This window comes from Chroicocephalus ridibundus, chromosome 1 (genome assembly GCF_963924245.1).
Source record: "Chroicocephalus ridibundus chromosome 1, bChrRid1.1, whole genome shotgun sequence".
In the NCBI taxonomy this organism is placed as follows: domain Eukaryota; kingdom Metazoa; phylum Chordata; class Aves; order Charadriiformes; family Laridae; genus Chroicocephalus; species Chroicocephalus ridibundus.
In genome coordinates this window covers 75,361,265-75,386,374 of record NC_086284.1, presented here as the reverse complement: position 1 = coordinate 75,386,374, position 25,110 = coordinate 75,361,265, and the positions used below count along the sequence as shown (strand labels likewise).

The 25,110-nt window shown below is 44.3% G+C and overlaps 1 protein-coding gene and 1 long non-coding RNA gene across 2 annotated transcripts in view; one reads left to right on the top strand and one right to left on the bottom strand.

Annotated features, from left to right (window-relative positions):
* The window catches only part of GABRG3 (gamma-aminobutyric acid type A receptor subunit gamma3), a 329,193-nt gene extending 314,007 nt beyond the window's left edge, over nucleotides 1-15,186 (bottom strand). Inside the window, exons 1-2 of the mRNA XM_063340128.1 lie at nucleotides 15,053-15,186; nucleotides 11,361-11,509 (exon numbers count right to left, since the gene is read on the bottom strand). Coding sequence (XP_063196198.1) covers nucleotides 11,361-11,509; nucleotides 15,053-15,105 — 202 coding nt within the window. The 5' untranslated portion in view covers nucleotides 15,106-15,186. The remainder of the gene's footprint in view (nucleotides 1-11,360; nucleotides 11,510-15,052) is intronic.
* On the top strand, nucleotides 15,002-25,090 carry LOC134517993 (uncharacterized). The gene is made up of 4 exons (XR_010071804.1): nucleotides 15,002-15,126; nucleotides 19,236-19,360; nucleotides 19,807-19,846; nucleotides 24,877-25,090. It is a non-coding gene; the product is annotated as an uncharacterized LOC134517993 (long non-coding RNA).
* Nucleotides 25,091-25,110: the final 20 nt, after the last annotated feature.

The window sequence follows — 25,110 nt, the reverse complement described above, 5'->3', positions numbered from 1 at the left end:
GCAGAAAATACAATTGTAATATGATTGTATGGTAAATATGTGTTCAGGTTTTGAAAGGAAAGGCAGAAGAGTACAGTTCTTGTTGCATGTGGTCTCTCATGGATATAAACAGATATAAACTGGGAGAACCATCAGGTATAGATTTTAGGTTTGTTATCATAGGATTTTAATTCAAAATACCAATCATAATGTGGCAAAGTTTTTAAGATTACTTCCTCCAAAAATGCATTACGAAAAACAAAATAACTGAGTCTTAAAGTTATCATGTCTTACTAGAAAGAACTCACCATCTACCAGTCTTCAAAATAAACTGAGTTTCATGGAGGACATAAATAATTACATTACCAATTATTTCAAGGCCTGCTCAGTTTTTCTGTATACTACATGCATTTGTGAACACTCGGTTCGTGGATGAATTTAAGCCATGCACGGAGTTATTGAGCTGCAGATGAAGACTTTTTTTCTTGCACTAAAAAAGTCCTTAGAGTCTTGCTGACTGAACAATGAAATTGTTAATACCTCACTAAAAGCTGACAATAAGATTACAAATAGATACTCAGCTCCAGTACCATTTCGATATCGGCATCAGCCCAAGAGAGTTCTAAAAATCTTTCCGAAACTTAGAAAATTTACTGGCAGAACCATGTGTATATTGCATGCAAGAGAGCAATTAAAGGTTGTCAACAAATGCACCAACCTTCTCAAATTCTTTGAAATATTCTTTAATATATGGTAGTTAACGTTCCCTAAGAGACAATGTAAGCTCATCCAAGTAACTGCAGTGTTACGCTGCTACACAGTGATATCTAAGGTTAGCTAACTGCTTAGCACAATCATTTCATCTTCAAACATGTTGGTTTTAATTGAGGGGGGAATTTATCAAGCCAATCAAAATATCTGCAAACAAAACCAATGTCACGCCAATATTTAGCTAATAGTCCCCATCTGATCCAAATGCCATGGCTTTGAGACAGACGGAGTGTTTATATTCCAGTCAGCCTTGTGACTATCACATTGCAAAGACACATCCAAGTGAAACTTGTCCACAAACTTCACACAGTTCAAAAGACACCTAGTCATGGGAGTTGTGAGTTCAATGCTGCCCGCCAAGCTTACTTAAGAAGCCAGGTGAACACTTAGACAGCATAAAGCTAGGTCAGGCATGTCTGGACAACCACAAAACACAGAAATAACTAGAATAATGCCCTGATCACAAATATCCATGAAGGCCGACAATAGGATTTGTGTAGTCCTGCTTTATAGATTTACACTGGTGAAACAAACAGTACCTGAGCTTGAATCCCATTAAAATCCACGGAGATTTTACTCATGGACATTTGCAAGCTGATCATATGTGTAAAAAACTCAACAGATAATCCAGGAAAATTTAAAAAATTGTTGATGAAATTAACCAAAGGATTGTTATACAATTTCACAAGTCACGTAGACAAAAAATCTGCAATAAGTTCCTGACATTTAATTACACTTTTTTAGGACTTTAAATTATCCTGTCCTTTTAAAATACCTCTTAATTTTTGATAGATCTCTGCAATTCAGAATCAATGCTTATTTCATGAATGAAATCACTTTGTTTGCTTCCTACAGAAAGCTTCCTCCACATTTGAAGCCTGTCCAAATAGCATTTATGTTCCTGCACAAATCATAAATATTTAGAATTATTTTTAAAAATTTAATGTTTAGAAATATTTTTATTGGAAGCTCATTTAAACAAGAGTAGAACTAGCTGAGCTCTCATAAATTTTAAAATAAAATTAAAATCAATTTTTGTTGAGAGTTAACCTTTCTTACATTTTTCAAGCAACTCCCAGGTCTAAATTATTATAGCTTTACCCAAAACAACGGTGGTAAAAATGTTATGGATCAATACACACACATTTATAAAAGCAAAGCAATTAGCACTAGATTTTTTAGAAGGCACGCAACCACATAACAAACACAATATGAGCTCAGTTTCAGAAATACACAGCCACTTAAACTCTGCACAAGTTCCACAAGACTTCTGAGCACAAAAGACTAACAAGATTGGCTCTAAAGTAATGAGATATTTTTTGAAATTACTCTATAATGATATTTTACATTATCTCATTAGCACATAAATTGCTATTTTTAAATTGGGATAAAGCTCTAATAAATCATTACACAGTTACCGGTAGCCGTAGTAGTAGTGATTATAGTGTTAATGTTTACTTTGTGTTAGAGATGATGACTATTAATATTTTCCTACATGACCTTATAGGCGACATGTAATTACCTGTTTGTTCCTGTAAAACAAATTGCTATGCTAACAAGTCACTTCTCAGGGACAACTGTGGTCAGCTAAAACTTCTACATTTTAAGAAAAATTACCAAATTTGAAGAAAGACATAGTAACAGGAAGTGCTGAGTTATGATCCCTGGAGGCATTTAAAAGATGTGTAGATGTGGCACCTAGGTACATGGTTTAGTGGTGGACTTGGCAGTGTTAGGTTTACGGTTGGACTCAAGGATCTTAAAGGTCTTTTCCGAACTACACGATTTTATGATTTGACTCTATGACTCTATGAAGGTATCAGTGAGGAAAATAAAAAACACTTATTCGTCCTGCATAGAAGAGAACAGCCTTGAACAACAGATAGAGGTCAAAGCCCTTCACTTGCTACAGCCAGAGAAACTCTGACAGAACGTTCATCCTTATGGTTTAAGATCGAACTATCAAATGGGACTGCAAATCCCATGAAAAATCAAAAGGATAATCAAAAATTGGGTGCAGACTTGAAAGAAAGTTTGGATGACAGCAATACCAGGATGAGAACACAGTCTTCTGAACAGGGTATTTTTTTCACATGCTAGATTTTGTTGCTATTCTGTCCTGGAGCGTGAATGACAGCGTGCACATAAACGGACTCCCTCAATTAACTACGAATCATTTTTATTCTTCATATCCCATCTTCACCATCAATCAGCCTTCAGAACTTTTGTCCTTCATTTACCTTTCCCTAATGCACAAGCTGTAACTTTTCCAGTATTATGTTGCTTGGGAATGAAAACTGTAGATCTTAATGGTTAGGCTGGCTTTACAATCAAACCCTAAACTTTCCATTTTTGTTTTACTTATATTCATAGGAGGGGGGAGTTCCTATGTGATATCATAAGACTGAACAATAACAGAATTAGTTCCTGCAAAGTCTAGCAAGCTAGCAACCAAGGTCTGGATGAACAATAACAGTCATAAGAAAACCATACAATTGCAAAAAAAAGCAATAATATTTTAAAATAATATGTGCAGAAAATTTTTTTTGTTGTTTAAAGGTGACAAAATAATTGATTAGTTTGTGCCACAACTTCAAAATGGCAACTGTAGCATTGTACATCTGCCCAATTTACAAATACTTGCTCAGAACCCACTTCAATAAAAACAAAGACTTCTAAATGCACTTCTACACGTAGTAGAGCCAACATAGTCTAGGTTATCGCAGAAGGAAAGAGAGAGAAGGATTTTCTTATGTAATTAATACCTCAGACTTTTCCTGACTCTTATCTAACTTTCAATCCACTGTGTCCTGAAAGTCTGTATGCTATACTCCCAACCTCCTCTCAGATTTCTTAGGTGAAGTTATGGAAAAGATGACAAAATAAGAACTAGCAGCTGCTACATATAGTTTTGGCTCTGACAATGTAGATGAAGAGACTGGCAAACACTAACTGTCCACCAAACTTTCCCACTTACAGTGTCACTCAAGAAAAACACTCAGTCTGAGTTTGTATCAAGCCATTTTGGTAAGTAATAACTGTCAGGAAATAAAACTCTAAATAAGAATTATCTGTGTAAATGAATTATTTACATTCATAATGAGAAGGCTGTATTATAAGAGACCTTGCTGTTAAGTGCTCGGGTAAAAGGCCTCTCTCTCCAACTCAAAACCAGTACCTCTTTGTCAACTCAACAGACTACATGCAAGACATAAGTATTGCAAAGGTACAAGTGGCTCATTAGAAATAAGACAAAAGAGCAGTTTCATCTGCAATGAACTGTATTACTTGGGTTAAATTATGAGACTAGTTTCAGGAAAACGAAGTGTTTGAATACTGAAATATTTCTAAATATTGAAGTACTGTAAGCTTCAAAGTGTTGCTTTACAGCATTTGATTTAAATTAGGTGTTCTAAAAAAATGAAACAAATAAGAAAAAAATCAAACCCGTTAACTAATTTAAAAAATAAAATATCTTTTTTTTTTTTTTTAAACAGAAACATTAAATTGGGGGGCTTCAGAGTCACTGCGTTGGAATAAAATTTCTCTACATATTCTTCTAGTATGACACGTTAAGAGTTTTACCTGAGAGAAGGATGAGTAAAAAGAAGGACGTTTCCCCTGACAGTTGAGAAGCTGTGAACCAAACCAGGTCAGAAACCAAAGTCAGAAATTCCCCTTTACTCAGCTCCATGGTTAAGCGACTAGAAAAGCAGAACATACGCATGGAAAAACTCACTGTCAACAGGCTATCCTCATCAGAAACGCTCCCGTGCTAGATTTTGAAAGAGACTATGTTCGATGCACTATACTGGCAACAGACAAGGATTAGGATTAGGTGTAACCAACCTATTTATTTATGTCGTGATTTAAAACTCAAACATGGATCACAGTTTTTAAATCTAAAACTGGGACTTTGGAGTCACCATAGAGTAGCTTACCCCCCACTTATTAGCCTTGCTATTCATATTCCAGAAACGTTCATGGCGAAGTCTGCAGAAGAAAGCATCAATTACTGAAGATGCTAGAGAACTAAAACTCCTGCAGACAATCAGAAAATCCCTTCTATCTTCCTACCTAGACCAGAGGTTGCTCTCATTTGCATTGAATAGCAACCCTTTCCTCAGCAATATTCCTCTCCTCACATGCATTATACATACATACATACACACATACATACATAATATGAAGACAATAGTCTTCATATTTACTGTCTTACTCATGGAAATGGACTGTTAATGGATTTCCAGTTTGGATTTCAAGTTTTCTGAAATAAAGATAATCTACTTTCCTTTCCCAAAACTAAGAGAAAGGTAAATATCAATGAGAACAATTAAAACATTTCTGATTTTTTTCTTATGATCTTTTTCAGCTCCTGAGTTCTCACTGTATTCAGCCCTGTTTCCTAGCTGAGTCTTAGCCACAGCACTCTGCATCCTCACCGATGGGTTATTCAAGTTTCTTCTTCCGTAAAAAGCTAAATGAGACTAAACTCCACAATCTCCTGCAGTGCCCAGTACTACAGAAGTTGGATCCAGGACTACGGCTTTCACCTCCTGAGTGCTGCCATAATACAAACAGAAGTTACTCCCTCTCTCCTTCCCATTGTGTAGTACCTTTACACACCAGTTAGCTCTCCAGGTACAACTGGCTATAATCAATCCCTAAGTGACAACTGTCTCTCTCACTACTTCCTCTTATGTCTGTCATTGTCTCTCACAGCCTAGCACCAAAAAAAAGACTTACAGCAGAAAGTAGTAATTTGACCTTGCATGACAGTTTACAGCTTTCTCTGCACTATGATCTGGGAAATATTTTGATCTGTGAGGCAATAAGCAACCCTCTGTCACTACATATGGAGAAACCTTGCTGGAGCTAGTTTAAAGAGTATCAGGTGTGGCAATCAGCAACTGGCAAAAATAACTTGACAGCCACAGCGGTAATAGCCTGTGGCGCACTTCAGGGTTTATTTCTGTGTGGCCTGCTAGGAAGGCAGGTCAGAAAGAAGAAATGTAATACAGCTTCAGAACTCAAGGTTTTCATTAGGATTGTGCTCGAAAATGCACATCTCCTTTAAAAAGCAACAGAATAGAAGTTGTGTCTACTCACCCAACAGATCTGCTCCTTGCATACACGGAGAAACCGCTTAAATTAGTTACATAGAGAACTTTTAACTGCTTAAAAAGAGAACTGCTGTTAAACCCTGCCAAGCCTGTAAAGCATGTCAGACAGACTTTGTCTTCTGTGTTTGCTGACACAAACGAGCCCACCTATTTCTACCAGCGACGCTTGTATAAACCTACTGAAGGTACTGAGAGTTGCACAGCTGTTTGTGAGACGGCCTTCGTCTTCAGAAATTTGCCTAACAGTTATAAAGACACTTGAGGAACAAAGAAAAACAGCTGGACTCTCAAGGTGTCTAGAACTGTCAGAGTCAGAACGTATATAGGCATTAAATTAGGGGGGGTATGTATGAGTGCCTATACATATATATACACACACATATATACATATACACTTTCATACTTAAGAGCAAACTTATTTGTTCTTATAAATACACAACAAATACAGGGGACCGCTGTACAAATATCTAGAGGATCCAAGAGGAATCTTGTTTCTGCAGTACAATCAAAAAAAAAGGGAACAGCAGGCATCAGTGGAGAAAGCACCTCAGAACACAAGCTGATGAAGCTTTCTTCAACATGTGCAATTCAGAGCCTTCCCTAATATAGTGATACATTTGAGAAACAGAGGACGCAAATATACAATACAAAGTATCCTACTACTTTTTTCTACCCTCTCAGTGAATAATATCGCTAAAATCAGTTTTATTCATGCTTGTTCGTTCTCTCCCATAATGCTCTTGCCTTGAGTCTGATTTGATGTCAGCTTGACTTTTTTTTTTAAATCAAGTAAGAAGGCAGGCATGTTAGAAAGCAAGTGCTAGAAAGTATAGGCAAAATAAATGAATATAATAAACTACCACATTTATACAAGACTTACACTGCATTAAAAATGGAATTCAGTCTTTTCAGTTCTAGTTGACCATTACAAGAAATATCAGTTGAAAAACTAGCTGTCAACTAAGTAACTCTGAGGCACAGAAAGTTCTGTCTTGTAATTTTCTACTCCTTGATTGGGTTTTTAACTGATTTTAGCTTATTTTTTAATACTTATGATCACACACTACTTCTCTGGGTAGTCTGAATACACTAGAGTGTAGCCCCTTCTAGTAGATTTTCTCCTACTGGCCTCTGAAATAGAAATTAACTGAAAATATTGAACTTTCCCTAGCAGAGTGTAAATAACTGCAAAGATCATTGGATAATCAAAGATTATAATCATTCTGCTCTGTGGCCTGCTGGTTTGCCTATTATTTTTGTTCTCATTTTATTAATAAAGGGGAAGTAAAATTTCAGGGCCAGAACTTAGTCCTACTAATTGTCAGTACTTAGGTCAGTGTGACAGGGGAAAGAAAATAACTCTTGCAGGGTAGTGAGCCGTACTGCAATTAGAAAACGTTGCATATCCATCGAATGGGTCTTCACTTCAAAGGACTTTGAAACAAACTACAGAGTACCTGTTATTGGAAGAGATTTTAAGACCTTCATAGTTCAGAATGGGTTTACTTGTTATCTGGGACTGGTGCCTTTTATATCATGCAACAGCCCCATGATTCTCAGCCCTATAATTGTAGCTGGTAAGAAGTAGGTGGAAAAGATGCTTTGTCTTCATAAAACACTTTTCCTTTTTGATCCACTCAGTACACCAGTATAAGCTGTTATGTGTGAAGTGCTTTCTTATCTTTTTTTTTTTTTTTTCCAAATTCCAAAAGGCATTTATGTTCTGTGGTATAATGGAAAACTGCCAGATGCCACCATTAAAATGAAAACCCTCACAAGCTGTGATATTTATGGAGACAAGAACTCTGCCAAGTGTGCGGCCACAGGGGATGCAGTCAGACTTTCCCCTGCTAGTAGAACACTGCTTTGTTTCCAAAGACCAAGGGCCCCTTTCAGTTAGACAGGTCCTGTTAAGGTGTCAGGTTGCTGATAGCCTTCACAGGGCAACTATTTAGCCTAATACTTAGGTTGTTAATCCACTGTTTCAAAATCCTGGCTTGGAACCTTGCAGGTGATGCCTGTACTGCTGAGTGTAGATTGAGCATGTGATCTGACCGACAGTCGTTTACATGAAAGCCCTAGGACAAGTATAAGCCAGCATGAGAAAAAAAGAAAGGAAAGAGCAAGTCCTAGCCTCAGTGTATCTTAGCATTGACCTGCACGCTCTTTACAGTGGTTGAGACAGGCTGGGTGGAGGAGGAGGAAGGAGGGTGGCTGAGTATCTGTTCACAGGAGTTCATTCACTGATGGCCGTACCCTGACCTGGAGGGGATGCCATTACTCAAGAACTGAGTGCCCATAGTATGGCAAGTGGGCACTCTGAATATGCCTGCTCAGGGCCAGGTAGTACCTGGACATTCCTGAGATAGCCAAAACATCAGCTGCACTGGGAAGGGTGAAAGACCACAGAAAAGTCACTGCCTGGGCCAGCATGCACTTCAATGTCTTCTATATGCCACAGTCATTGTCTTCTCCCCATGGGCTTCGGCTTGCAAAAGCGTGCTCCCAAGTGACCTAAAAATTGCAATCCTAACCTTTGAAAATGCAAAGTCGTCAGTATTTCCTAGGCTTTCCTGCCTGCATTCAGAAAGAAGATCATTTCTTCAGGAGCATTGCTAAAGTTAGCCACTGTTAGAAGTAGTGGCTTTGCAATAAAAGATTGGAAAACAGAGTGAAGAGCAATGTGGCACGAAATGGTGAGTGTCCCCCATCCTGTGGGACAGACAATTTGCTTACAGTCAGCATTGCACAAATGTGAAGGCCCTAATGAGTAGCTAACTGCATGTTAGTCCTGAATTTAACCCTCAGCATCTTTTATTTGGCCACACTTCTGTTTGATTCTCTTCCTCCACTGGGTCATTCCATGCTTTCTATAAATTTCAAAACATGCATTTTCATACTGTATGCTCTATGTTACCTGGTCCACTACTTTTTTTCCTAGTGCTTTAACTGATATGTATTAATTGTGCTTTAACTGATTTGCATTAATACTGGGACCTTCAGGGCAGGAACACAGTTCTGTTGCCAGGGCAAGACAACCATCTAGTTTGGAGGACAACCTTCTCCCAGATGAAAAGGAAGTAGTGCTTGTGTACGAGGAACCAGCCCACAATTCAGAGGAGTTAGATATAATGCCTGATTCTCTAACATTCCCCTCATGTTCTCCTTGACAAATGCAGCAGCTTCAAAAGGGCAATGTTATTTATCTGCATCAAAGGTAGGAGAGGAGGGAAGAGGGACCAGGGAAGGAAGCAGAGGAGCACACTTCCCTAGCATCTGAACAACACTCAGCTCAAGTTCTGAAATAGCCAGATTCCTACCAAAGGGAAAAAATGGCCTAGGACTGAGATGCTTGATAGAAATAGATAGATGTAGTTGAGAACTGTAAAATCTCTGTTTGGTAGGATATATGAGGAGCTGAGTAATTTAACTCCTTTCTCTAAAACAGGATTTATGAAAGTTTGTGGAGAGACAACAGGAATTATTTTGGTAACAATGATTTTCCAGTGCTGTAGGATATGTCTGACCTCTACTGATTTTATGGCAACTGACATGGGGACTTTGAATGATTACTTTGCCCTACATAGGCATAACATAATTTACTCTGCCTGAAGTCAGTGATCTGAGGATACGGTGTACAAAAATAAAAAATTTGTCTGAGAATGTCTTCCAGATGTTGATATGGATGGGGAACTGCATTAAAGCACTTCTCCATCAGATATTAAAGATCAGCTAAATCCAGAATGACAAACTAAGCAGAGAGAGAGATAAATGTCACTCTGTGTTAAAAACAGACATATCTATCAAATATGATCTTTGTAAATACTACAGAAAATCAAAGTAATAGCTACGGAAAAACAAAACAAAACCAAAACCATTTTCTTTCATACCACAGCATAGGGTTTTTTCTGGAACTTCTGTATTAATGTGTAGCTTATAAGACATGAATAACTGTAATGGTGAATACATACAGATGGCTCTTACTTCCCTCTAAACTCACCCAAAGGGATCACCTAGAAAGTATATCAATACATGTGCCATCAGCAAACAGTAGTTTCACTATAATCGGTGGTAGGAATTCTCCCTCTAATTTCTGCAAAAATGTAGGAAAAGTAAATTATACTGAGTAGTTGTTTTGAGCTTTCTTGTCGTGCTTTGGGCTGCGCTGGCCACTAAAATGAATGACAGATGCTCTGTTTTACCTCTCTCCCCTTCAGAGAAGGGAGAGTATCCACAGTAACCTCCGTTCGAATCCAAGTCACAGCACCACCCCTTTGCACCCTTAGCTTTTATACTGATCATGATGAAGATGGGACAGAATACCCTGTTGGTCAGTTTTGGGTCACCTGTCCTGTCCGCTCCTCCCCACAGGTGCTACCCCTCTATGCTTTTCCACTTTCGACCCTCCAAAGTGGCACACAACAAAGTGATCTGATCTTCGTTGTTATAGCAATAAATATAAGCAGGAGCTTCCCTGCATACCACTCCTTGGTGTTCACTATAAACATCACACTTATCTGCTATAAGAGGACTCAAAAATATGCTGTTAGTTTCAGAGAGTTAGTTAATTAGAAGAGGCTTAGCTGAACAGTAAAATTACTGAGAAGAAAATTGGTTCTGTTCCACCTCAAACTAGAACAGCTTTCCCCATTCCCAGTTCATTCTGAAATATATGCAAGGTGCATGAAATATAAATGAAAAATTGTGTCTGATTTCTGTCATAGAAACTTGCCGTGAACAAACTGAACAGCAGTTGTGCTATAGCCATTCTGATCTAAGGATGCAAACACGGCAAGCGAGGCATAACCACAAAAGGTAAAAAGATACTGGTTTGAAACACACAACCTCATTATACAAAGTAAAAAAAAAAAAAAAAGACGGAAAATTGCTCAAAAGGGTTGATTATATGCACTTATCTACTGCTCTTATCTAAATTTTATACCTATATGTAGTAGTACTGCCCACAAGACACTTACATTCTATCCGATTTCTTTTGGAGATAAGATGTCTACTGGTTTGGGGAAGAAAATCTCTAGAGTTGCCCTATACACAAGCAAATCCTTCTCAGCATTAAGGAATGTAACTTTCATGATCACGTTTTGAAGGGAGCAGATGCACCTTCTTCTCTTGCTGTCTCCTACTTTTTCTTTTTAATATGCTGGATCTTTGATTGCTCCTCAGAGCATGAGTTTTTCATATGCATGGATTGGATGACAAAAAAGAAAGTATGTTCCTAACTCTGCCAAAGACCTGCTGAATACTTTAGAGCTGGCCCTTCCATATCTCTACACAAACTCTATACAAGCAAACCAGAGTTTAGCACCTTAAATTACCACCACCTCTTCCCGTGACTTGGAAATGAACTTCAGCCAAAAAACCTTAATCTCCACTTTCCCAGCCATTTGTGCATACTAACCAAAACATAACATAATGTCTTTTTTGCACCTATAGATGCTCTTCCTCACTTGTGCAGAAAGTAGTACTTACTTCCAATATCTGGCCGCAGCTTTTTGTCATACTCTCTCAACAGCTTATTTAGTATGAGAGTCACGTCTGTGTCTTGTGTTTTTGGAGCTAAAACCCATTTTTGGTTAGTTGTTCCATCTTCATATTCATCCTCTTCAACCTTTCTAGAACTGCAATAACAAATCAAACAAATAGATGTTATTTTACATAACTAAAATCTGAATTAACATTCTGGGTAAATCCACGTGCTCATCTGAATAAGTTTTAGGTATCTCCCTTGGCTCTGCCCATCTACCCAGCCTTAGGCTGTTTTTGCAACAGGATGTTCCCAGTAACAGTTGTTGAGTATCTGTGGATGGGCCATCACTGAGAATTGTTTAGAAATTCTCTTCTGCCAGTGTCTCAAAAAATTTTACTCTGGGAGTTAATGCAGCTATCAAAGTAGTATTTTATACCCTGTACTTTAACCAACCTATCCCGACTAGTTAGTTTACAAGATACTCTTACCAAGAGCGAACATCTGCAGTATTATTTCATTAATGCACCAAGACAACTGATTCATCTCTTGCACAAAGGCTAATAAGAGTATTAAAAATTCAGATCTTTTAATACTTCCTGATCATTTTATCCTATTAATAAATTATTATATTCTCAGCGCCTGAATTTCAGAGTTTAATGTATTACAAGGCTTAGAATTAAGAGCTTGGTCCTTGAATTTAAGATGGATTATCACAAGCACACAAATACATTCCATAAATTAATCTGAATTTCCCCGCAGTTTTGACAACATTTTTTAAAAAAAACAGTACTACACCAAGAGCTGCGACTTCTTTCCTTCATAGGTATATCATTTTTAAGACTATGCTGATACAGAGGTGGTGAAACTAGTTTGCCCAGAAATCACAGCTAGAGCTATTTTCACACAAGACTAATTTAATTTGTGCAGCTTTTTGTGCACCAACAGTAAAATGTTGATTCGAAGATGTATCTTTTGGTATCTTAGAAACCAAATCCGTTTGATGTCTCTCACTGGAGAATATCTGTGACAGTTAGACTGAGATGAAGTTATCAGGAGAAAAGATAACCTACAGCAGTAATCGTGTTATTTCGACCCGCAATTGCCCTGGTGATACAATATCATTTTGCAACCTTTTTACACAAATGTCAATAATTATGCAAGGTGCAAAGCAATGGACAACCAGAGGCACCAGCCTTGCTTGTTCATGGGATGTGCTACACACATCAGAGCAACCTCCTTTCTCTCTTCCTCTCCTAATGAAACTAGTGTCTTTTAAAATATCTCAGATGCCCAGAAGAGTTGACACTGTATAGTAACAGAAAAAAAAATTAATACAATTATAAAAATTTAATCACAGAGCATCATAAACCCTCAACATTGCTTGTAGACCACCATCACAGCATTTAATGAAACTTTTAAATGAAACTGCTCTACAGACAATATGCCCCTAAGGATTAGCCATGAATCACTTAACAGGACCTCACAAATTGCAAGTGCTCTAGGTATGATTTCTATATAAAAATAATTTTGAAACCTAGCCCCTGAGGATTTTATACAGAGAAAGCTCATATAACCAAGTTGCAAAAGTAGAGAAAACTTAGGAAAAAAATTGAATAGACCACCATTCCTTCTCTGTTGGCGAGATATATTTTTTTAAAAACTTGAACATTTTGCGTAAATCACCCAATGAGCATTAAAAAACCCTAAGAGGAATTTGGAGGGGGGGGGATGTCTCCCTCAGACTCATGACAAGCCCTATGTTTTAATTACGCAGTTACAGAACCATTCTCAAAGGAGGTATTGTCTCCAAACACCCATAGTTGATATTTCAGAGCTGAAACCCTGAAGCAGTGCTGAACTGCTGACAGGAAAGGAGCACAAATTGTACGTCTTTTTTCTTCTGCACCAACCACAACTTCGCTGGAGGCATCCAGCCTGCACGTGGAAACGAGAACTGAGTTCAGGTAGGATCAAGATTGACATTTCAGGGAGCTGCTTCTTTAAAACCAGTCACTAGTAGGACTTTAAGCTCTGACAAACCTTTTAAATCCCCTCCAGGGACAATGTAAATTCCTACCTACCTTCTAGATTAAGACTGGGGGGCGGAGAGGTTTCACAGTGAATCAGACCAATACACTAGATACATATTTTTCAAGGTGTTTTGTTTTCCTCCTTAAGAGTTTGTTATTTCACTTCCCTTGCTTGACTCCACGGGATTAGGCTCCCTGAAGGCATTTGAGGTTGCGTTTTCACCTGTAGCCTTACTGGTGACCACCAAATCCCCAGCATATTCCTGCTGTCCACAGAAACAAGTGCAGGATGGTGACAGGCTATTCTCAAATTGGGAAGGAACAAGGGTTGCACACCTTCCAAACTCCTCAGAGGCCACTACTTTTGATCCTGTGAGGAGACGGAGCGGAGGCAGCGCATAAACTGCAAAGGAGGAAGGCTGGAAAACACTGAGAGGTTGTGGGGAAAGGGTTTATTTCCTGCAACACGTGTGTCCAGGACTTTCTCTGGGGGCTGGCATGAAGGAGCCTCTTGTTCCTGTGAGGATTTGGAAAAGAGATGGCACTCAGGAGCGGGGCAGGCTGCCAAGAAGGAGAACGCGGTGGAAGGGAAGGGAAGGGAAGGGAAGGGAAGGGAAGGGAAGGGAAGGGAAGGGAAGGGAAGGGAAGGGAAGGGAAGGGAAGGGAAGGGAAGGGAAGGGAAGGGAAGGGAAGGGAAGGGAAGGGAAGGGAAGGGAAGGGAAGGGAAGGGAAGGGAAGGGAAGGGAAGGGAAGGGAAGGGAAGGGAAGGGAAGGGAAGGGAAGGTTTGCGGCTGATCCTGTGGGGGACGCTGAGGTGATGCCTTTGCCTGGGTTATGTGTTGGAGGCCCTACCTAGTAGCCTGGACAACCACCGGGATGAAGGCGAGCCTGGCCCGAAAGGTCACGGCCGCAGCTGTTGGCTGTGCCCTGCTGTCCCCTCGCCGCCCGCCGTTACCGGAGCCCCGCCGGGGAGACCCTTCCCGCCGCTGAGGCAGGTTCCGGGGGTTCCCCGGCCCGACCCGGCCCCTCACACCGCCCCCTCCGCGGCGGCTAACGCGCGCCGGGCCGAAGGCGAGGCGGTTAACGGTAGTCCCCCCAGCCACCGGCGCACGCCCCGGCACCCCCGGCTGGTCCCGGCCACCGGACTCACGTTTTCCGCCGCTGCCCTCTCCCTCCTCACGCCAGCCCCGTCCGCTGGGCCCCTGGGGGGTGGGTCGCGGAGGGAAGCCGGGGCTGCCGGCCGCCCTGCGCCCTGAGGGCAGCCCGGGCAGCCACTGCCGCTGTCCCGCCGGGTGCCGGGCCCTGGCAGACACCGGAGCGGGAAAACTTTCTCACCGGACCGGCTTTCGGGACAACGGCCCTCGCTGGCGACCTCCGGCTTCAGACGGGGCCGGGGGGGGACACACAGCGGCAGGGCTGCAGCTGCCCGGGGAGCCGGGGAGGGAGCGGGGGAAGCCGCGTTTGGGAATAAAGCCCCGGCACGGCACGGCACGGCGCGGGGGCGCGCTGGCGGGCGGGGTGGGAGCGGGTGGGAAGAGCCCGCTGTCCTTCCCGGGCTCCCCCCGAGCATTTTGCAAACTCCGGCGAGCGGGACTCCCAAGCCCGCAAGCCCCGGTGCGAAGAGAGAGGAGAAGGGGAAGGAAGCGAGGGGAGTGCGGACTTACCAGGCGTGAAACACTGAGAGGAGGAAGAAAAGCGGCAGGAGCTTAGCGGACATGATCCGGGCAGCGCTGGCCAGGTGAGGGGTGCGGCAGGACGAAGGACAACGTTGCAGGATGTTCACATGAAAGGGAGAACGAGGTGAAGCTCGTAACCTCTCTGCCTCCGTATTCCCAGCTTTATACCCTGAAGAAAATACCCCCTTTCACACCGCTCCGGGAAGGGAAGGGGGCGGTGGCGAAAAGAAAAAAAAGAAAAAAAAAAAAAAGTGGGACGAGGGGGGAAATCCCCAGCGGAGAGGCTGCCAGGGCCAGGTATAAATCAGACTCCGCGGTCTGACAGGTGTTCGGCGGGCACCAAGCTGCGGCGCTTCCCCCTTCCTGGCAATCAGTTGCCGGGAGCAGTGGCGCGGCCCCTCCCGCTCCCCCCGGGCTGGCGCTGGCCGTGCCCCCCCCGGGCTGTGCACAGCGCGGCGGAGCCCGGGCCCCGCCGGGCCGCGGGGAGCCGCGGGGCGGGGTGGGCCGGGCCGGGCCGGGCGGAGGGCGGGCGGGCGGGAGAAGGGGCTCACCTCGCCCCCGCCCCCCTTCCCCCGCGGAGCGCCTGCAGCGCGGCACCGGGGCGGGGAGCGCCTCGTCTCAGCTCCCTGCCCAACAGGTACCCTGGATGGCGGGGGGGGGCGAGCTGGCAAGTGAACCCTGCCCCCGCCCCGGCGGGGCACACACGCACACGGGAGAGGGGGAGCAGCAAACTGGTCAGCCGGCAGCGGGGGGTTCTCCTCGCCATCGCCAGCCCGAATCCCCCCCCCGCCCCCGAAGGGGCGGCTCCAAGGGGGCTGCGGCGCCCAGTGGCAGCTTCCCCCAGCTGTTTTGAGAGGTGCCCGGAGCCCCAAACCCCACACTCACTTGCCCCCGGGACGCTGGAGGTGATCTCGTCAGACGGAGGGAGAGGGGTCTGCGCTGCTTCTGGTCTCGGGGTGGTCGGAACCACGGGCATCCCGATGTACGTATAGACGCAGATCCATGTAATCGGTGCGGCTACAGCTAGGGACCTACAGTACAGCCTTCCACAGACAGATTGACAAACATACACAACGCAGCGTGTTTGTATATGCCTCTGTATCTAGCTGTATGCATATAGAAGTTTGCATGCACTGTACGAATACATGGATACGCATCATATAGGTGCATAAGGTACGCCTGTAGAATGTATACACGGAAAAGAGGGAGATGCGCTAGACCCAGCTGCATGGATGCATGTGTATATTGGGAATTTTGGAATAAATAAGCATTTTCTGCTGTGAGCACTCGGAAATGTGACCGCAGCCAAGTGTATTCAGGGCAAAAATAGTTTGGGTCTGGACATCATGTGTCTTTCTACTCCACTAAGAAAGCACAGATGTGATTTTTAGCGACTTCAATCCTCTCCAGGTGTGTGGAGCTTTGCACCAGGCGTCAGGGTAATAAGAATATTCCCCTTTGCTTTTAGAATCGGAAATGAAAAAATTTCACTTACATGACGGTAATCTGGAAACAAAAAGCTCTGATAGCGGTGCAACGAGTGATCCTTTAACTGTGATCATAAATCTCGGAAGCGTAGATCTTTGCTCCCTCTTTCCTTAGGCATAATTTTTAAGTTCTGGGGGAGCTGTTTTTAATTATGACATTACATTTAAGAAAAAAAAAAAGTTCTGCTGGAAGGTTAAGTCTTGCTTTTAGAATAACTCCTACATGATGCCTAAAGAGCTGGCTAGAGAGACTGCTGTTCCTGAAGTTATTTATTGAAGGAACGAGAGAGCTTAGGGAAAATCCGCTGTGAGCCAGGCAATTAATTCCCAGTCATGCACTTTAGTTTTTTTTTTTTCAACCTGAACGTCTCTTTACTAGATTATACAGCAGTTCTTTCGTGTTGACTTTGGCTAATTGCAGTTACTGTGAATTGCTAATAATCACTTGTTACAAGACTTGTGCTCTTTTCCGTCGCCAGCAGAGAGATGCGGGTGGACTCCAGACAGCCTGCTGCCTTGCGGCAATAACGGCCGGAATATTGAATGGAAGGGAAGGGAAGGGACGGTGGGAGCCCGGGGGTTGCCTGGATTTCACCAGGAAATTTCTTCAGGCGCGGGCCGGTTAAGCAGCTCGCCGATCCGCCGATGGGATGTTCGCAGGAACACCGGGGCTGCGGGGCGTGCGGGAGGCGGGACGGGGCGAGCGGGGGGAGCCGCCACCTCTCAGCTACGGGAGAAACTCCCGTCGGTGCCCGGCAGCCCCGGCGGCACCGGGCTCGGCGCAGCACGGCAGCTGGCTGCGGCCAAGAGCCTTTTCAGGCACCCGAAGGTTTTCTGAAGGCTGGTGCTTGCGGAAAAAACATCACTTTCGGGCTCCGAAAAATGTGTGTATTCACCCAGAGACGCTCTCAACTCGAATAAATAAAAGCCTAAGCCGTCCCCGGCAGAGCAAACTGCTGGGGAGATGCTGCAGCTGCGAGGCCGCCGCGGTCCCGGCCGGAGCGGCCGCCCTGGCCGGGCTGCTCTGCCGGGGGCGGCCGGGCCGCGGCGGGGGGGGCCTTCCCCTCTGTCACCGCCGGGGCGAGCGGCGTAAGTAGGCCAGATGGTACCGTGGCAAAAACACCCGGGGAAGAGGCACACCGGAGGCGATCTGCAAGGAGGGATGGCGAGCCGGGCTCCAGCGCCGCCTCACCCGCCGGGCAGCCGGGCGCTCGGCAGCCCCGCGCCGCCGGGACCTCCGCACACCTTATCCTCTCCGCCGGGGGTGGCTTCCCTGCCGCGGCGGCTCCGCCCGGCGCCGCTCCGCCTCCTCCCCCTGCCCGTCGGCCCCGTCCCGCCCCCGCCGCCTCCTGCGCGGCGGCGGGATCCTCTGGCGGCGGCAGCGGGAAGCGCGGAGGGGAGGTGAGGGACGGGACGGGACGGGACAGGGTTGCGTGTCCCCCCCCCCGCCTCCAGCCAGCGGCAGAACACTCGGTTACCTCTGTTGGGTGGCCGTGTGCCGTTACCGGTGCTGTATGTGGTCACCAAGTCACCCAGCGCTCCGGGAAAACCCGCAGGGTGTTAGACTGAATATTCCCCTCTTGCCTTGCGGGGTGACAGCAAGCCCCAAGGCTCGAGTGGAGCTTTACGGTTCGTTCATTATTGCCTCCTTCTCCCCGGGCTGAAAGTAAAAAAAAAAAAAAAAGAAAAAGTGATATTTAAGATTTTCCTTCCATTGTCCTCGGTGGGCTGTGTGTTAATGACAAAGGAATACATTAGCACCACTCGTCGTAATACCGTATGCCTCAGTCATTTCTACTATTCCTCTTTTCATACATGCTTTTCTGTTATTTTTAAGCACACTTTCTGACTTTGCTGAGCCTTTTCAAATTGTGTATTCAGGTAAGGGTCACGATTATCTAGCACATGTTTTAACAAAATAACATTTTATCATACCCTGTAATGATATTAAAATGTTTATTTTTTCTAGCACAATAAAATGGATCCACATTTTAACTTATTTTTCGCTGCATTTTCAGAGAATGACTGTATTTTCAACCTGAGGGATTCCAAAGGGATACTTCTGTGTATTTCTTGTGCAGGGGGCGAAGTACGGGCCTCTGAAAGCAGCTGTGCAGGGAGCTGGTTGGAATAACTAAGGAGGGAAATGCAGAGGGAGGGAATGGGGCTCACAGATCAAGTGTTCCACTTGCTAGAACTGTGTATCCCTTTTCTAGCACTAAACAGTTTCCTGATATTGGGTACCTGAACTTTTCTGTGATTTCATGTTGAAGGAAAGCCCTCACTGGTGACTTTCCTGGCATCTCAGAGGCTGAGGCTGCCACCTACACCACGAGCAACACAGGAGGGAGCTGGCACTGCTCTGAGACAAACAGGGGAGGGATGAAACCTGTCTCCTACAGCTCCTGGAGTCCTCCAGCTGGAGGCTTATTAGGGATTTATTAGAGACTAGAGGCAGCCTATTGTGGCTGAAGGTCTCTGTCACTCCCGCAGGAAGCACTCTGCTTTGTACAAGTAATTAAATCTGCCTTGAAGTAGAAAGTTGAACCTCAGAGTCCAGCCACTTTTTGTGTGCCTTCAGCTCTGTCCTTCAGCATGGGACTCTCTTTGGCCCATGGGCAGGATATGGAGAATCCTTCCTGATGCTGCAGCTCTTCAGCAGCTTTATGTACACTTGCTTGCAGAAGCACGAGCATCAAGGGCAGGCAGGCTTGGACCTCTGGGGCTGGACAACCCTTGAGTGATTGTTCTGAGGACGTCGGTAACACCAGCCTGCAGTGAATGAAGATCCACTGAGGCCAAGGCTGCTGTGAGTGGCTGGTTCCAGCATTTGTTATTATGTATGTGACAAGTTGTGTGGTATTTTTTGTCCTACATGTAGTACATCAATTTTTCCCACCTACATATGCAACCTATCATTGTTGGTCCAGTGCATTGCAATCTATCAGTATTTCTCAAAAACTCTCTAAATTCATCTAACTGAAATGAGTTGGTATCTTCAATCAACGTTCTTAATTTCCTTTTCACTTTGTTTTTAGCCAGGGCCAAATTAAACAGCAACTTTTAAGACATGATGACTGTGAGAAGGGATAATTGCTTTTGAGGATGGCAATGAAAAGGCAAATAATGCAGTACAGAATGGGACACTTACACTTGAGTATGAATTAGTGGTAATCCTAGGAAGATCCTTCAGAAGTCCTTTGGGCTTCATAAAATCTAAATGCCATTCTTTCTGTCTTTCTCAAAATGGAACAGATGTCCGTAACAAAATACTGGAAGATGGAAAACTCGCAAGGTGAGTATGTCATCTGAGACTGTCACCATACAATTGCCATATTTAAGTGTTTGTAGTGACATAACAACATATAAAAACCCAGGAAGAATTCAAGCAATTTGATTAAACACTCCTTTAGAATAATTTAGGTTCCTCTGAACATTTCAGTGTCAAGTCAATCAGAGGAGCAAGGGTGTTAGGGGAAATATATCCTTATTACAAAGAACATTATCTCCACATTTAGAAAACAAATAGCTGTGCAAGTGCTACATTCATCTTGTCTGCATAAACTGAATAGCAAAGCAGTTTCATTCAGTTTTCTTGAAAGTTTAACTTATTCATTCAGCCAGAATTTTTGAAAGACAAGATTATTTCGTAAAATCATTTCTTTCTCAGTTTTGTACAAATATGTTCAGTTATTCCACAGAGGGCACATTCCATTTAGAAAAAAAGCAGAACACAATTCAAGATAACAGAAGAGGTCTAAGCTTTAGAAAATACACTGTTGCCTAAATTCATCCTTGGAGTAAGCTGGCACAGCTCAAATATCAGAAATGAAAACCTTTTCCATTGTATTTGACTTGTTCTTTCACTCTTAATGGGCACAAGTGAAGAAATTTGGCAGTAGAACTGCACACACTTACTCTCCGGTGCTGAATTGTTGTAATTCACTTTTCAACTTTTTTTTTTTTCATGAAATCATACAGGAAAAACCCAATGACAAGCAATTCCTATTTATTACTCTCTTTGGCTGTGACTAAGCTGTGAAGTAGATGTGCCCCGCAGGGTCCCAGCTCACCCACACTGGGGACAGTGACATAGTTCACCCCACTCCTGAAGGCCCAGGCTCCTTCCAGGGGAAACCAGAGGAGGTTGATGTACATCCAGGTACCGCCCCAGCCTGGAACAGGATAAGGCCAAGGTGTTTACTTTGAGCCAGGATCTGGGAAATGCTCCCATCTCCCACAGTTCAGATGCCATCAATGAGTAATGGTCTCCCACACAAACAGTTCCACTGACTACAGAGAGATTTAAATTGTTAGGTGTTGTGTAGTGCGAGGCAGTGGCATTTAACTATTCCAGCCTGGAATCGAGCAGTTTATTGAAGCATCTCCCAAACTATGGGACAACACCTACTCTTCAGGCAGGAGCACACACTGCGAGGTGGCTGCTGCTTCTTCTACCATTTCAGTTCTCAGCAAGGATTAGGAGTGCGTGGGCTTATCTGAGAAATGTAAGATAGATGGTTTCTTCAAGAAATTTCAACCTGGTTTAGCAAATCCATGATAACAGAATGAGCTGTAATCATTATCTTCTGCCTTTACCTTCAAACACAGAAAGCAAGAGTCAATATAACTGGAAGTGATTTAAGTATAGAATGTCTGTGGTGCCATATGCCTGTGTCAGGTAATTATCATGTTATCTACACATCAGGTAAACTCCAGTAGACTGCTTACCAAATTAAAGCAAAGGGCCTGATCCTGCAACTGTGTGACTCCACTGTTTTCAGGTAGTTCCGTATTCAGTGAAGACAAGGAGACTCTCCATGTAAGTAAAATTGGTCAGATTTAGAGGTCCTGGCAATGAGTCCTGCAATGGAGACCAGAAAGTGATGCTGAGCCATTCAGGGTAAGAGTCAGACTTCAGTGTAAGCAAATAAACCAAGCACAGAAAACCCTCTGGGGCAGACAGAATGGCTGTGAAGATGCTGCAAAGATAATTCTGAGTTTCGTGTTCATGTAGTGAAAAGCCTCACACTGGAGGCTTTTTGCGGAAGTTTGAGGAAAATGAAAAGCAACTTCTTGTGATTCTTTCTCTTTCCTGCTTTGGGATTCATATGCATTCAGACATCCTTTCAGCATGCAGGCTGTCCTCTGGAGGTTCACAGATTGCTTATAGTCTTCAACAGTGTAGTAAATACAGCCTCTGTATTGTCCCAGAAGCACTCTGGTGCCACTTTCACAAGTACTCTGTGGCCCAGGGTCTGACTAGGCATTCCTGCACTCCATCCTTCTCTTGCAGAAGAATATTTGCTGAGTAGCTGTACGGGGTCAGGACAAAGGTCCGGACAGGGCAGCATCCTTCCTCTGAAAACAGCCAGAAGCAGAGGGGTTTGGGGAAGAATAAGAGAAACAGGGTACGTATGTACGATATTCCTCCCAAGTACTCCTCTAGCGTCCAGCAGTCAGTGTCTCAGGATCCTGATACAGTTTCAATCTATTTAAGAGAATTGTGCCAAAGCCCCATGCTCCTAATTGAACTTGTACCCACAGAACCTGGTTTCGGTCAGTGACTGTCCCGTTAGTTCCTTAACAGTAACTGTTTTTATTTTAAAACCCTACAACTAACTACCCAATCTTCCTGTGGGGAAAAAAAAAACAAACAACCAACGAAAACAAAAACAAAACCAAACCCACTATGTTTTTCATGTAACATGAATGTTTAGTATCTGAGGGAAAGAAGTGTTACGAACTCAAGTTTGCAATTGCAAATATTATCATATATAATAATGTGTGATAAAAATGCTTGAGCCTGTGCCACCTGTAGGCTGTGAGAATGATTGGGAAGAGAACAGGTACTGACGTACCTAAACATGAGGAGGAACTTCTTTCCTGTGAGGGTGGCAGAGCACTGGAACAGGCTGCCCAGAGAGGTGGTGGAGTCTCCGTCTCTGGAGACATTCAAAACCCACCTGGACGTGTTCCTGTGCAACCTGCTGTAGGTGACCCTGCTGTGGCAGGGGGGTTGGACTAGATGATGATCTCCAGAGGTCCCTTCCAACCCCTGTCATTCTATGATTCTATGATACATACCTGCCAACAACGTGATAGCATGCGTACCTATGGGGTCAAAAAAAGGGCAAGTCATCATGCGGACTATCTCCTGGTGGGTCCTCATCAGGCCACCCATCTTCCTCAGACACTTGGTTGAGCAAGATTAGTTTGGTGCATTATGCTGTGTGTGTCACTGATGTTGCAAGAGTTACATCTCACCTTTTATTCTGGTGAGACTAGAAATAGCAAGCTGTTGGTAAAACGATTCCCAGCAAGAAGCCTTGTCCAGACGTGTTACCCAGCACACATCCATCTGCCATAAGTGTCAATGGCATGCGATATCATCATCAACCACAGGAAAAGAGTCAAGGACAGTGCACAAACACTGACCTGTAGGGCCACAGGCAGTCTCCCTCAGTGATTAACAGTGAGACCCTACCATGCCACTCATTGCGTGGTCACTTTGCCTTGCCACAGGAGGAATATATACCCACTGTACAATGTGTACCCATGAAATGACTAGAAGCAAAGTTCCCCGGGTGTGCACACCCCAATTAAGAGGAATTGTTATGTTTGCTAGCTCTGACAGCGTGTTGGGCTCACCTCCCCTTGTCTGGCTACTCAGCCTCCAGGAGCCTAGCACCGCATTCGTTGTACATCTCTGCGGCCTTAGGAAGAGGCAGAAGAGGCTGCAACTGAGAGGTCTGTCTTGCGTATGCAGAAAGATCAGTTCCTCTCTGCCAGTCACAAGGCGTTAGCTGTTTTGTAGATGCTCAGTGAGTGAATCACTGGGGACACCCAGTGCAATGTCTGTGCGCTTAGGATCATAGAATCATAGAATAGTTTGGGTTGGAAGGGACCTTTAAAGGTCATCTAATCCAACCTTCCCTCCAATGAGCAGGGATATCTTCAACTAGATCAGGTTGCTCAGAGCCCCGTCCAACCTGACCTTGAATGCTTCCAGTGATGGGGCACCTACCACCTTGCTGGGCCACCTGTTCCAGTGTTTCACCACCCTCACTGTAAAAAATTTCTTCCTTCTATCTAGTCTAAATCTACCCTCTTTTACTTTAAAGCCATTACTCCTTGTCCTATCACAACAGGCCCTGCTAAAAAGTTTGCCCCCATCTTTCCTGTAGGCCCCCTTTAAGTACTGGTAGGCCACAACATGGTCTCCCCAGAGCTTTCTCTTCTTCAGGCTGAACAAACCCAACCTTTTCAGCCTGTCCTTATAGGGGAGGTGCTCCAGCCCTCTGATCATCTTGTCCCTCCTCTCGACTCACTCCAACAGGTCCATGTCTTTCCTGCGCTGAGGGCTCCAGAATTGGATGCAGTACTCTAGGTGAGGTCTCACCAGAGCGGAGTAGAGGGGCAGAGTCACCTCCCTCGACCTGCTGGCCATGCTGCTTTTCATGCAGCCCAGGATGTGGTTGGCTTTCTGGGCTGCACGTGCACATTGTTGGCTCATGTCCACTTTTTCATCCACCAGTACCCCCAAATCCTTCTTGGCAGGGCTGCTCTCAATCCCTTCATCCCCCAGCCTGTGTTGATACTGGGCGTTGCCCTGACCCAGGTGCAGGACCTTTCACTTGGCCTTGTTGAACCTTATGAGGTTCACATGGGCCCACTTCACGAGCCTGTCCAGGTCCTTCTGGATGGCATCCTGTCCCTCAGGCTTGTCAACCGCACCACTCAGCTTGGTATTGTCTGTAAACTTGTTGAGGAAGCACGCGATGCCAGTATGTCATTGATGAAGATATTGAACAGTGCTGGTCCCAACGCTTCACTGCACTGTGTCCCTGTTGGACTTGGCAAAGCTACGTGCCCTTCACCAAGAAAACAGGAGCTCTTGATGGCTCTCACCCTTTTGGGGGAATAACCTGCATGAAAGAAAAGAAATAGCCATGGGACTTTATGACTGCAGTTTTTCCCTCTTTTCAATCCCCAAAGGGCCGGATTAATTGTATTCAGGTACTATTATCCCACTTTTAAAAACAAAGAAATGATGAAACAGGGGGGCTGTGGCTACCCAAAGCCATATGGGAAGCCTACGTGAAAAGAGAGATCCAAATCCTCACCTTGGCTCAGGACAGCACTGCAGCTGATAGATGGGCATGCCCCTCCCTTGCTCCTCCTTACCAGCTTCCAGTCACCCGCTCAGTCCCGTGGCTTCTCCCTGGCCACTGAGAATTTGCAAATTTCTAATTCCACAGCATCAAACGAAAAGCTGCAAAAAGGAATAGAGGTGTGAGATTTTTTTCTCTTGGCAATGTTTAGGAATGAAGGGGATGAAGAGAAGACACACAAGAAGCCCAGACAGCTCCCCAGTCCTGGACCAGACCCTCACCTCAAAGTGAAGCACGGACTCTCTTCTCCGTCCCAAACAGAACATGGGGCTGATGTTCCATAGCAAGAAAGCAGCTAATTCGGAAACTTCCTTATTCACTGTCTTCGCTCAATATGTACCTTTCTGGGAAACACTGAGGATGGGTCATGCACACACACGTGATC